Below are 12613 nucleotides of genomic sequence, written 5' to 3' on the forward strand. Positions count from 1 at the left end.
TAGAGGGGCTGATGATGGGAGAAGGAACTGAGGGGTGGTGGAATGTGTTGGAATTTATACTCTGGGTTGATAGCCCCTGGTCAGTGATACCATGTGGGCACAGGACACTTCCCCCTGTGGCAGGGCTGCAGCTGGTCTGGGCTCAGGGTCCTGCTCTTCTCCCCCTCTTTCCATGGAGGTTTTGCTCCACTTCCAGGCCGTGTCTGCCAGCCCTGCAGAACTGCCCTCTAGACCAGGATTGGTCCTGTCCCAGGACCAACCTGAAGTGATGAAAAGGGTAAATAGCAACATGACAGAAAAGCAATGCAGAATCCTAAAGGGCTCTTCCTGGCAGTCATTCAGGTTGCCCATGTGATAGATAGCCTGGTGTGGTATATTTGTGATGCCTTCAGAGAGGTAATAGGGGTCAGGAATTTTCCAGATGCTGGTCAGCAGGTGCAGTAAATGGAGCATCCCCGTGAATGATGTGTTCACTGAGCTGGATTTGCAAGGTGTCTCTGCAAGGTTGGTGACATGCTGCCTGTTCCATGTTGTAATCCTGGAACTGAGTGTGTGGGATTGCAGAGGGCTGAGCTCAGTCTGGCACAGCAGCACCCAGCTCACCTCCCAGCGTCCTGGAGGCTGGGGCAGGGGGCCAGTTCCTGCTGCCTTCTCCATTCTGGCCCCACTCCTCAGGGGACACCAGAGAAAAGAGGAACCCCACTCCTTGTATGTGTGGGGTGATACAGCCAGAGGAGGAGACTGAGGCACAGTAAGTTTGCCACCTTCTGACAGACCCTGGTGATGAACTGTGGTCAGGTGTCTGACATTCCCAGGAGTTTAGCAGCCCCCTAGACTGGTGATCCCAATGGGATATTGGTCTGCATACCCTTAAATGCAGAGTAGCCCATTCTGTTTTTGCTATACTTGAGTCACTTGGCTTGTAAAACCAGGGACAAAACCTGCTTCCTCTTTGGCTTGTCTACACCAGACATCAAGATCCACAGAGACACCACCAAAGCCACCAGGGCTGAGGCTCTACCACTGCAGTAGGGCTGATGGAAAGGGAGAGTGATTTGGAAAATGTTTTCTATCATAACCACCCCTTTATCAGAGGGTTTTACTCTCCTGAACTGCACCTGATGCCTGACCCCTCAGTGTGTAGCAGCGTCAGCTGCTGCCCTGCTGCCCCCCAGGGCCAGCACCGACTGTGCCAGGGTGGCATCTGGGCGAGGTTCATTCTTCAGCTTGTTTGCCTTAAAGACCTCTCCAAAGCACAGAGATCCTTGCCTCAATGGGTTGTAATTATACACTGGAGCTGTTAAATTGCTTTAATATTTGATTGAAATAATGCATGATTGCCTTGAAACTCAATTATATTTGCCTATTTACAAGTATGCTGAAAAAAACAGCCTTGGAGGTGGTGTAAGCATGCCTGGGGTTTAACGCTGGGCTGCCATCTGGGAATGGTAATTTGAGTTTAGCTGCTATTTTTGTTTCTCTTGCAATGTAGCTGAGGTTTCTATGTTCATTCCCACAGTCAGTAAATCCATGCAGGGTGTATGGGGCAGAAACCAGAGCACCTGTAACCATGGTGGGAGGCCTAGGGGCTGCCTGCTGGCTCTGAGCATCACATTAAAATCCAGTTACTTAAATTTAGTGAAGTCCTAATGGGACTTTCTCCCCTCTTTGTGTCTGAAGTCCCCTTTCTTCCCTTCCAGGGGCAGGTTTGTGCTTCTCTATCCTTGATTTCTAGTCAAGATGGGAGCTCCATGTCATGACTCATGTCCTGGGACATGCTGAGCTTGGGCTGTGGACTGACCACCTTGTCCTAAGAGGAGCGCTGCAGGAGTCTGCCTGGAACCAGCCCTGGAAACTGCAGGAAGCCAGCAGTAATTTGTAACATCCCTCCCTCATTGTTTATTAGGATTTCGCAACCTGCATGTGGATGACCAGATGTCAATAATCCAGTACTCTTGGATGGGCCTGATGGTGTTTGCTATGGGGTGGAGATCCTTCACCAACGTCAATTCCAGGATGCTTTACTTCGCTCCAGACCTGGTCTTCAATGAGTAAGTGTGAAAAAAACAGCAGCCTCATGCTGGGCTTTGGGTCAGCCCAGGTGACAAGCTACACTTGGAGCAGTTACACTGAGCCACCCAGCCCAGCCCAGCCCAGCCCAGCCTGCTCCCCACTGCCACCACCCTTGGTGACCTCCAGCAGCAGTGAGGGCACTGTGATGCCTCTCCAGGTCCTTCTGCCCACTCCTTCAGCCTTGCCGTGGGCTGACACGCACTGGGGCAGCAGCAGCAGCTGGTGTGGGGTGAGGGGCTGCTCCATTTCTGCCTTTCTGCTATGGGGTTTGAATTCCAGCTCTGTTGGGCAGCTGGGGCAAGCAGAGATAGAGACAAAATGCATTGTAAGGTCCTGATGGGCTCTCCTTGATGTGCCATCAGCTTAGAACTGGGGAGGGTTTGCTGGCACTCGGATAGAAGAGCATGAACCCAATAACCAAGCACAGCAGCAGGCAAACCCCCACCTGCCTGGGAGCTCCAACTCGGCCTCATATCCCTTACAGACAGAAATGTTTGGGAAATCACTGCAGTCACTCTTCAGACAAACACTGCAAGTCCCTTGTAGCCTTGTGTCCAGTGAGGATCACAGACAGGCATTCTGGAAAATGCTCCACTCCTGCATGTGGCACCCCCGGGACAGAGCTCGGGCCCTTGGCAGAGGGGTGTGCCAGGCAAGGGGGGTTTGCTGGGGCAGGGAGTGTCCTCCCCATCACACACGTGCACTTTGGGCTCCGTGCCATGTGTCCCCGTCTCACCCTGCCAGGTACCGCATGCACAAATCCAGGATGTACAGCCAGTGCATCAGGATGAGGCACCTCTCCCAGGAATTTGGGTGGCTTCAGATCACACCCCAGGAGTTCCTCTGTATGAAGGCTCTCCTCTTCTTCAGTATTAGTAAGTGTCCACACCCTTCCCTCCCCAGAGCTCCAGCACCTGCTGCTGCATCGCCTGAGGTATCTGGTGCTTTCCCTGTGCCTGGACTTTCACTTCCCAGGAGGAGGCTGGGGATGTCCCCTGCTTCAACCTTCCTCCTGCTCTCCTGTTGTTGTCACTCTCTGGGTTCCTCTCACTGTTTCCTTCCCATCCCACCCAGTTCCAGTGGATGGCCTGAAGAACCAGAAGCTCTTTGATGAGCTCCGCATGAATTACATTAAGGAACTTGACCGTATCATTGCCTGCAAGAGGAAGAACCCCACCTCCTGCTCCCGGAGGTTTTATCAGCTCACCAAGGTCCTGGACTCCGTGCATCCGGTAAGAGAGGACAGGGAAATGTCCATCTGTACACATAATGTCCATCTAAATGCATAAGAAAAAATATAAAAAAGAAACTTTTCACAGTGAGAATGATCATTCCCTGGAGCAACCTCCCCATCATGGGAGGAGTTCAGATGCAATTGGAGAGAGCACTGGATCGTCTCACCCAGTTTCCCTTTTCCAGGGAAGGTGGGACCTCTGTCATGTATCTTCCGAGAAGGCACTGCCCAGGGACTTGTTTAACCAGCTCTCTTTCTTTCCCAGATTGCCAAGGACCTGCATCAGTTTACATTTGATCTCCTAATCAAGGCACACATGGTGAGCGTGGACTACCCAGAAATGATGGCTGAGATCATCTCTGTGCAGGTTCCCAAGATCCTGTCTGGAAAAGTCAAGCCTATCTACTTCCACACACAGTGATCTTTCAGAGGGACCCCCGTGCTGCCACCCCCATTCCAGCCATCTCCTGCCTGTTACTTCTGTACTACTGTCCTGCAGTGCCTTGGGGAATCCCTCTGCGGTGGTGGCCAAGGGGACAGGCAGTGGCAGACCTGCTGGGATTCCTGAGATTATTATTTTCCTGAGGTACCTCTGAACTGAACCCCTGGTGCCAGCCTCTGCCTGGCTCCAGCTGCTCACGGTGGCAGTGTCTGAGTGTTCTCCTCTGTTTGTCACTGTGACTCCAGCAGCCCAGGGCCGCGGGACAGAAGGAGAAGTGCCAGTGGTTGATGGGTTTGGGGTGATTTTTATAAAAAGAACACAACACTAAGCAGGTTGCAGCTCCGCATTTGGGTGTGGGTTATGTCGCCAGCCTCCTTCCGGATGTTTTGTTTGCATTATGGTGCTGGGAAGCAGATAAGTTCAAACATTGCCGAAGAGAAGCAGAGCAGAGCTGGGGGACAAGGCACATTTGTGGCTGAGGAGTTCACGGGACCTGCAGCCACTGTGGGATCTGCTCCGGTCAGCTCAGCCCTGGGACCCGCCTGCACTGCCGAGACACGAGCGACGGAGCGGACAGGCTGCACTGGAAGGCCTGCCAAGGAAGATCACCTTGGAAATGCCCCAACAACGCTTGGCTCCTGTTTTCCACCTGTGATGTTCTTCCTATGGCCTGTCCAGCTGGGTCTTGGTCTGCCCTGCAGACCCCTGGGTGCTCAGCAGTCACATTCCTGTCCTTGCCAGCTGCTGCTCCCTGACAAAGCTGAACCCACCTCTGAAAGTGCCTGATGCCCTTGGACCTCACACCTGCCTGGCTCCCCTGGGCACCTGCAGCCCCTGCCCCCACACCTGCTCTGCTCCTGTCATGGCTCTGCAGACCTGGGATTCCAGCTATGCTCTTTCTCTTCATTTGTCCCAAATATTTTGTCCCAACTATTTTTTTCGAGTACCAGCAGATGAGTGCTCTGGAGCCAAGACCAAGGCCAGGGTCTGTAGGACTTGTGGGACCGTGGGACTCCTCTCTGAACCCTGTCCATGGGGAGGTGGCTGTGGGAACTGGCTGCTGCCACCACGGTGCTTTGGGGGGCTGCAAGGGAAGCACCAAGAGACCCCCTGCTCTTGGAAGCAGCACACACAGCCGCTGCTGATGGCAGTGGCTGATTGCAGCCCAGGAGGACACCACTGTGCACTCACTGCCCATGTACATGGTCCTGTATGCACAACACCACCCACACACACCATCCCAAGTACACTGCCACACACCCCATCCCTTATACACCACACACACACCCCATCCCTTACACACCACACACACCCCATCACTTACACACCCCATCCCTTACACACCACACACACACACCCCCATCCCTTATACACCATACACACACCATCCCTTACACCACACACACCCCATCCCTTACACACCACCACACACACACCCCATCCCTTACACACCACACACACCCCATCACTTACACACCCCATCCCTTACACACCACACACACCCCATCCCTTATACACCACACACCCCATCCCTTACACACCACACACCATCCCTTACACACCATACACACACCATCCGTTACAGACCACACACCCCATCCCTTACACAACACACACCATCCCTTATACACCACACACACCCCATCCCTTACACCACACACACCCCATCCCTTATACACCACACACACACACACCATCCCTTACACACCACACACACCCCATCCCTTACACAACACACACCATCCCTTACACACCACACCCCATCCCTTATACACCACACACACCCCATCCCTTACACAACACACACCATCCCTTACACACCACACACCATCCCTTACACACTACACCCCATCCCTTATACACCACACACACCCCATCCCTTACACACCACACACACCCCATCCCTTACACACCACACACACCATCCCTTACACACCACACACACACACACCATCCTTTACACACCACACACACACCATCTTTTACACACTGCCCCATACCCCATCCCATGTGCATCACCCCACACACCCAGCCTGTCCCCAGCACACACACAGAGGTCAGGACTACGTGCCCTGTGGTGTTTTAGTTCCCCTCTTCCTGCACATCCTGAGTACATCAAAACCACGTGCCCGGACCTGGACAGGCTGTCAGTGACCGCACACACACAGGCTGGTGCCAGGGTCACACATGCCATTGTGGGCTGTGACATGGCCTGGCATCACCAACCTAGACATCTGTGAGGGATTCTTGTGCTGGCACAGACAAACAGCAAACTCTGCACCCTCCCAGGGCAGTGAGCACACTCAGAGCCCTGTGCCCACACAGACCCCTGTGCCCACCCAGAGCCCAGCTCAGCTGTCCAGAAAATGCCATCATGGTGCAGCTGCTCCTTTACATACTTGGAGTAAAACAAACAATTTCCCTGATACTTTCCAAACTTTTGATGGGATTTTCATTATAAGAAGGAGTGGGGGAAAAGCCCCTGTGGAAGTGGAGGAACTTTCTTTGCAGTGGTTTTTCTTCCTCTGCTAGATATGGCTCTGATCCTGCTCCTCCTCCTGAAATCCTCTCATGCAGGCAGCAACAGAACCCATAGGTGACCCTTCTGGTTGGCAGCCATCAGGTTGCTGCTCTCAGAGGCTCCCTCATGCCAGGGGGCTGCTGGCATTTTCAGTGCTGGTGTGAGCTTCAGATATTTGCAAATGAACCAGTAAAAAATTCCAGCTGGTGCATCCCTGTCTTCTGGAAATTTCCCTGGCTCTTCACATCAGAGCTCAGTGAGCAGATGAGTAGTGATACCCAGTCCCTGGTATCAGCTCAGGATGGCTCCAAGCAGTTGGAACATCAGTTTGGGAGAGCTTTGTGCTTCACACAGGCTCATGTCAGTGAAGGTTTGGTTGGTTAATGAGTGTGGCCATGTCCTGCTGGGTGTTCATCTGCTGGGAGACTGGAAAGAGGCCAAACCTCACAGGGATTTGCCCATGCTGCTTTCCTGGTGGGAGCACCATGTGAATGAGAAGCGGGGGAGCAGGGGAAGGATTCTGCCCATGTATCACCTGCCCAGTGTGTGTCACCTGGTGTGAAGCTGCTCTGGACAGCGAGTGCTGAGCGGGGCAGGAGCTCACGGGGAGCACCCCCAGCCCAGGACAGAGGGGCAGTCAGGGGCACTGAGGTCATGCTCTCTGTCTCTCCAGTATCACAGTAAACTTCTGCAACTTGTTAATTCAAAAGTTGGGTTTCTACAATGTAATTACCAGGAAATGTGGGAGCCAGGACTTGCAGCACCTGTGTGTGTATTTGCTGGGGGAATTAATGCTGTTTCCAGGTGGATTTTCATGAGCTGCTGCAGCAACTGGGGAAGAAGAGGCTTTACAAAATACCAAAGTCTAACTCCTGCCATTTATTTTTATGCTTTTCTTGTCTATTTTTGCTTTAATAAAGCAAGGAGAATTTCACCGTGTTCACAGTCCCAAAGAAGCTGTCCCTGAGGCTCTCCTCGGGCTGGCTGAGCCCTGGAGTTGGGACCCCCTGGGTGTCACAGCTGAAAGCCAACCATCTCCATGTTCCCCTGTGGATTCCCTGACTCTGCTCTGGCTTCATCTCAGAGGTGTGGTGGGTTCTGAGCTGTCTCAGCCTGGGTCATGGCTCAGCCCATCAGCTCCTCCCCAAGGCAGCAGATGGAGGACAAGGGATACAGACGTTGACATCTCCCTGGGGGCAGTGTTTGTGCATGGATGGGCACCATTCCATAACAGAGGGTGTGGGATAAAGGATGCTGCTTTTAGTGAGGGCAAGAGGGACGCTTCCTCAGCCCTGTGTCATGCCAGAAGCAGCGAAACAGATCAAATGCTGCAATGGCATGCAGCATTCCCAGGGCAGGTATCACCGACCTGTGCCCACCTGAGCCTGACAGGCTCCTGCCAGCACCCCCTGCCTCAGCAGGGAGCTCAGCTCAGCAGGAACAAGAGCCAGGACAGCAGTTGTCTGCTTGGAGAGGCTGTGGTTGAGACTGGAGAACCAGCAGCATCCACGTGCCACTGCCAAAATGTCCAAGAGGCCCTTTGTGCTTGGCTCAGGGAACAGGATGATCGGTGAGGGAGGTGAAGCTGGGGCAGGACCCTCCCTGCAGCACCACTCCCTGCTCTAGGCTGTGGGGTTGTCCCTGTGGCCTGCAGGGAATGCTGAGGGGTACCCGAGGTGTCACCTGCCTCCCAGCCAGCCCGAGAGCTGCTGTCCTCAGCCACCTCCCACCACTGGCCAGCCCTGCAGTCCCTGTGGTGTCCTTCCCCTTGCTGAGCTCTTGCCCTGGATGCTTCAATAACATAATGTATGCTAAAATTATCTATCTCTGTATAAAATAAAGGCATGGCCCATTTTCTATTGCTAAAGATATCTATTTAGTGACGTGCTCTAAGAGTTGTCTCTGGTTGCACACTGAGGTGCTGGATGCTCTGCAGGAGATGAGTCAGAATGTGCCAATTTAATGGAGACTTTTAATTATTTTTCCGGCTCGGTGCTGCCCAGTTTGCAAAGGTCTCCCCTTTTGTGGCATGCACAGAGCACACTCTGGCATAGGCTGGGGTTGGCATCAGCTTCTCCAGCCTTCCTGTGACTTCTTGAGGTTAGACAGGGACAGTTTGCATTTGGAGAACAGAGTGTCCCTTGCTTCTTCCCTCTTTGACAAAGTGTCCTCACACGTTTGGGCAGAGTGCTGGGCTTACAGAGTGGCTGTGTCCCACCTGTTTGCAGGCCCAGGGCTGGCTGTGGGCACTGGGGGTGGCTGTGGGCAGGCAGGGTGTCCCAGCCCCTTCGGGTGGGTCAGAGCCTCCCCTGCCCAGCAGCGCCCGCTCCCTGCGCTCCTTCCCTTCGGCAGCAGAGGGACGCTGTGCTTGTGACTCACAGAGTTAATCTCTGCGCCCACATTAACCCTTAGCAAGTGGATAAAAGCTGCTCTCTGTGCCGGATATTTGGTGTTCTGTGGCAATTTTATGCTGTTTCTCTTTGTTAACATGTCTCTGTAATAGTAAGAGTTCTCTATTTCATATATTTTACTTTCTTTGTAATAAGCCAAAAAGCTCATTGCTGGTGCCTTGTTGCCGGGGGGAGGGGGGGGGGCGGCTCCCAGCCCACAGCTGTGTTCCTGGGAGTAACAAAGGCCAGTCTGCAACTGCTCCTTCCACCAGAGCTGAGGGAAAGAGAGAAGCCAATGCCACAGTATTGCCAGAAGAAAAAGAGCCAGAAGCCTTGGAATGGCAGAGAGACTTTGGGGTATGATGCTGGTTCTTTCCTGGAGCCTGGCTCCAAGGGGATGGCTGAGCATGATACTGGGCATGCCTTGTCCCCATTTCAGTGGGACTGTGACCCTGGAGACCCCACAAACCACGTGATGCAGGTGCAGCACACACAGCCTGGTCTGGCCCAGTTTGGAATCGCAGTGCTTTGCCCAAATTATAGCATTACATGAGGGTAAATTATCCCAGGAAAGGAATTATGTGGATTGTTGACACAGCTGGTTTTTCTGTGTTTTTTTTTTTTTTCTTTTTAATTGGAACTGAATGCATTGGATAAGGAAGAGAGAGCCCCAGAGTGTTTTGGTGCCATGGGCTGGACTGTGATGACAGATGCTTCTGGGGCCAATGGGGTGCAGTGCAGGATGCCCTGGGGACAACTGCAACTCACAAGTCCCCAAGTGGGACTGAAGGACGTTTATTTGAATAACCAAAGAGAGGGGCCTGCCTGGCACCCAGGTAAAGAAAACGATGACACTGTGCTGGGGGTAAATGAAAATTCTCCTTTCTCTTTCAACCATGCCTGGGGCCCACGTGAGCCCCCAGCCATGCCACAGGGTGGCCCCTCATGCTTAGTGTTCAGTTCCTTTTGTAACCTGAAAATCCGCTGTTGTTCTGAGTCCAATAAATGCAGAATCTGGTTTGCTGGAGCTCTACCCTCTGCCTGCATTTGACTTTTGTGTCGATTTTGTGCATGAAATCCCTGTGGGTGTGATGGCTGCCAGCAAACAAAGGCACTGGGAACCAGTGGGTCATTTGCCAGTAGATGAGGCTGTACATTGGATCATTGCAGGCTTTCTTTCACACTCAGATTTCACTATTAATCACATCTGAACTCGTAATTTAATTACATATCAATTGGCTAATCCTTTCATATATTTCTCTTTGGGTCTTTTAAATTGAACTTCAGTTGATTAATGTATTTCTTAAAGCAAGGAGCTAATAAAGGCCAGTGTCCTCCTGCTCTTGTCTTTTTTTTTGGTATCTTTATGAACAGTTGTAAATCCATTCTTCTGCAACGTCTTTATAAAATTGACCTATGCTCTCCAAGCAATAGAGAAGATGCTTATCAGCCACTTGTTAATTCAAGGCACAGATGTGAATCCTGCCCAGGACCAAGATTTGATTGACTGAGACAAAGCAAAGAGCTTGGGGGGGTGGGGGGGGGGGGAAGGAAAGCTCCTTGGGCCACAAATAGCTGGCAATGCCTGGTGTGTAATTGCACAGCAGCAGTCCACACACTGTGCCCTGTGATCTGAAGAACAGTGTGCCAAGAGAACAAAAACCCTTGGGTTTGTCATCTGCAAGGAACCTGATCCCATCCCTAGCTCTGAGTCACAGTGAAAAATTATTATGTTATTTTAAAAATCACTCTTAATGGACACTGAGCAGGCCTCAGCTCCTCAGGGCTGATGTGGCAGATTGGGTACCTGCCAGCATGTCAGCCCCAGTGTCACCTGCCAAATGGCCACTTGGACACCAGTGTCCCCAGGGACATTCAGGAGCCACTGGTCCAGTGCCTCATTGGATGCTGGACTTGATCCCTCAGTGGCTACACATCCTGGGCTTACACTGGCCTCAGTCTCTGATGGCCCCAAACTCGTGTGGCTTGAACTACAAATTCAGGACAGATTTGAGGCTGAAGGACAAATTCACCTCACTCAGCTCCTTCTGCCTTGCTATGCTCCAGCCACCTCTGCTGCACATCCTGCACCCCACATCCTACACCCTGCATCCTCCCTGCACAGCTCAGCAGGACCTACAGGTCACAGGGAAGCTGCTGACCTCCCTGGCCATTCCTAACTGCTGTAGCTGTGGGGCCTGGCAGCAGGGTGACAGCCACCATGCCAGCACTGGGGATGAGCCACATGCCAGCGGGCTCCAGAGCTGGCCTTAGAGATGCCTTACCTCCCCAGCAGAATGGCACACCAAGCTCACAGGAAAAAGTCCAGTTACCATGAAGAAGAAGTCAACTAAAAACATGGGAACATCATGAAAACTCCAAAATGGCCCCATGCTTTAAGGTCATTTATTTGTTCTTATCCTCATAGCAGAAAGTGGGATATTTTAAAAACAGACAGAAATTCTGTTTCCTAAAATACTGACGAGTTGTGTCAAATAGTCCTTTCAGCATTGGTTCCCCTCCCTGGGGGTCTGGGAGTGCCAGCACTGTGACCCTGCTGTGCTGGCAGCCAGCCCTGTGTGCCTGCCATGGTGTCAGGGCTGTGCCTGTGCTCCCAGGATGAGCCAGTGGCAGCCGCAGACCTCAGCGAGGTCACGCTGACTCGAGCACCCTGACACGAGGGACATCAGCCAACGCTGGTGTTTGCTCCTTCCCCGAAACTGCTGCTGCCTCTCTCTGCCAGCGGTGGGCAGGTGCCAAGGGGAGGGCAAACAGGGCCTGCCAGGCACGCCCCGTGTCCCATCCCATAGGAGCAGAGTGGCCGCAGTGACACGGTGTGGTAGCATGGTGTGGTGGCCACCAGGAGAGCCTGTGGGGCCAGGGCACTGAAGGGAGCCAGGGTGTGCAGGACACAGGGTGAGGAAGGATGGAGCTCTGGGAAGATGGAACTCATGGGGACTTGCCTCTCTGAGCCTTCATGGGCATGGCCCATTTTATGCAGGATTTCAAGAATCTTTGCAAGTTCTGCCTTGTAGGAGCTCTTAGAGACACTGGCAGAGGCTATTAAAGCGCTTCTTAAACTTCTGAAAACACAGAAAGTGGAAAACATTACGGCCTTCAGTGGTTCAAAGCGTCTCCTGATTGTTTAAACCCATCACAGGATTTTTTGGAGGCCCGACCTGATTTACAGCCATGTGTACGGGCCAAGAAACCTGCTAAGGGCTGCCAGGAACCCGCCCAGGGCAGGGAGTTGCTCCCAGCTTGGAGCATCCACATGGGTAATGATGTAGTGGGATGGGTCAGGGAGAATGACAGAGCTGAACACTACGGCTCTGATCCTCCAAGGAGTGCCACGTGGGTGGATTCTGGCACCTTCATGGGTCTCTGTGTAGCACATAAATTTCAGATGTCAGTGCTCCACTAAGTATATTTCAATTCTAAATTTATCACACAGATGTGTCTGCTTTAGAGTCTTTGGCCTCTTCAAATTCTTCCTCTGGGAAGAACTCACTGAGGCTCAGGCTCAAGCTTTGGAACTGCTTGTTATCTTCTCTCTATAAAAAACTGAAAGGTTTTACTTGTGCTGGAAAATAATTTTCTTGCTCATATTGAATCCAAATGTTTTCTGTAAGAAAGCAAGCCAGGCACCTGTGGGTTGGGAGACAAGGATTGTTGGGGCAGTGCCTCAATGCTCCTTCCAGTTCACAATCACTTCATACAAGGCCTAGTGAGGAAAGGGAAACAGTTTAGTTCCCCAAATGCTGCTGTTTTGAGCACATCCAGCCCTGGAAAAGTTACAGCCCCACAAAGAAACTTTTGAGAGAAACAAGAAGCCAGAAAAAAACAAGCAGAAAACCCTTCAGCTGCTGCTCCTGTTGCATTGTGTCCGTGCCCGCCCCGGGAGTGCTCCAGCTGCTTGGGCCTGGAGCCAGGGCACAGCACAGACCTCTCAG

At 52.4% G+C, this 12613-nt stretch overlaps 1 protein-coding gene across 1 annotated transcript in view; it reads left to right on the forward strand.

The window, feature by feature from the left end:
- Positions 1-6979, forward strand: part of AR (androgen receptor) — a 38229-nt gene extending 31250 nt beyond the window's left edge. The window contains exons 5-8 of the mRNA XM_053955802.1: positions 1907-2051; positions 2818-2948; positions 3148-3305; positions 3573-6979. Of these exons, the coding sequence (XP_053811777.1) occupies positions 1907-2051; positions 2818-2948; positions 3148-3305; positions 3573-3728 (590 nt within the window). The 3' untranslated portion in view covers positions 3729-6979. The remainder of the gene's footprint in view (positions 1-1906; positions 2052-2817; positions 2949-3147; positions 3306-3572) is intronic.
- Positions 6980-12613: the final 5634 nt, after the last annotated feature.

Source organism: Vidua chalybeata, chromosome 14, assembly GCF_026979565.1.
Source record: "Vidua chalybeata isolate OUT-0048 chromosome 14, bVidCha1 merged haplotype, whole genome shotgun sequence".
In the NCBI taxonomy this organism is placed as follows: Eukaryota; Metazoa; Chordata; class Aves; order Passeriformes; family Viduidae; genus Vidua; species Vidua chalybeata.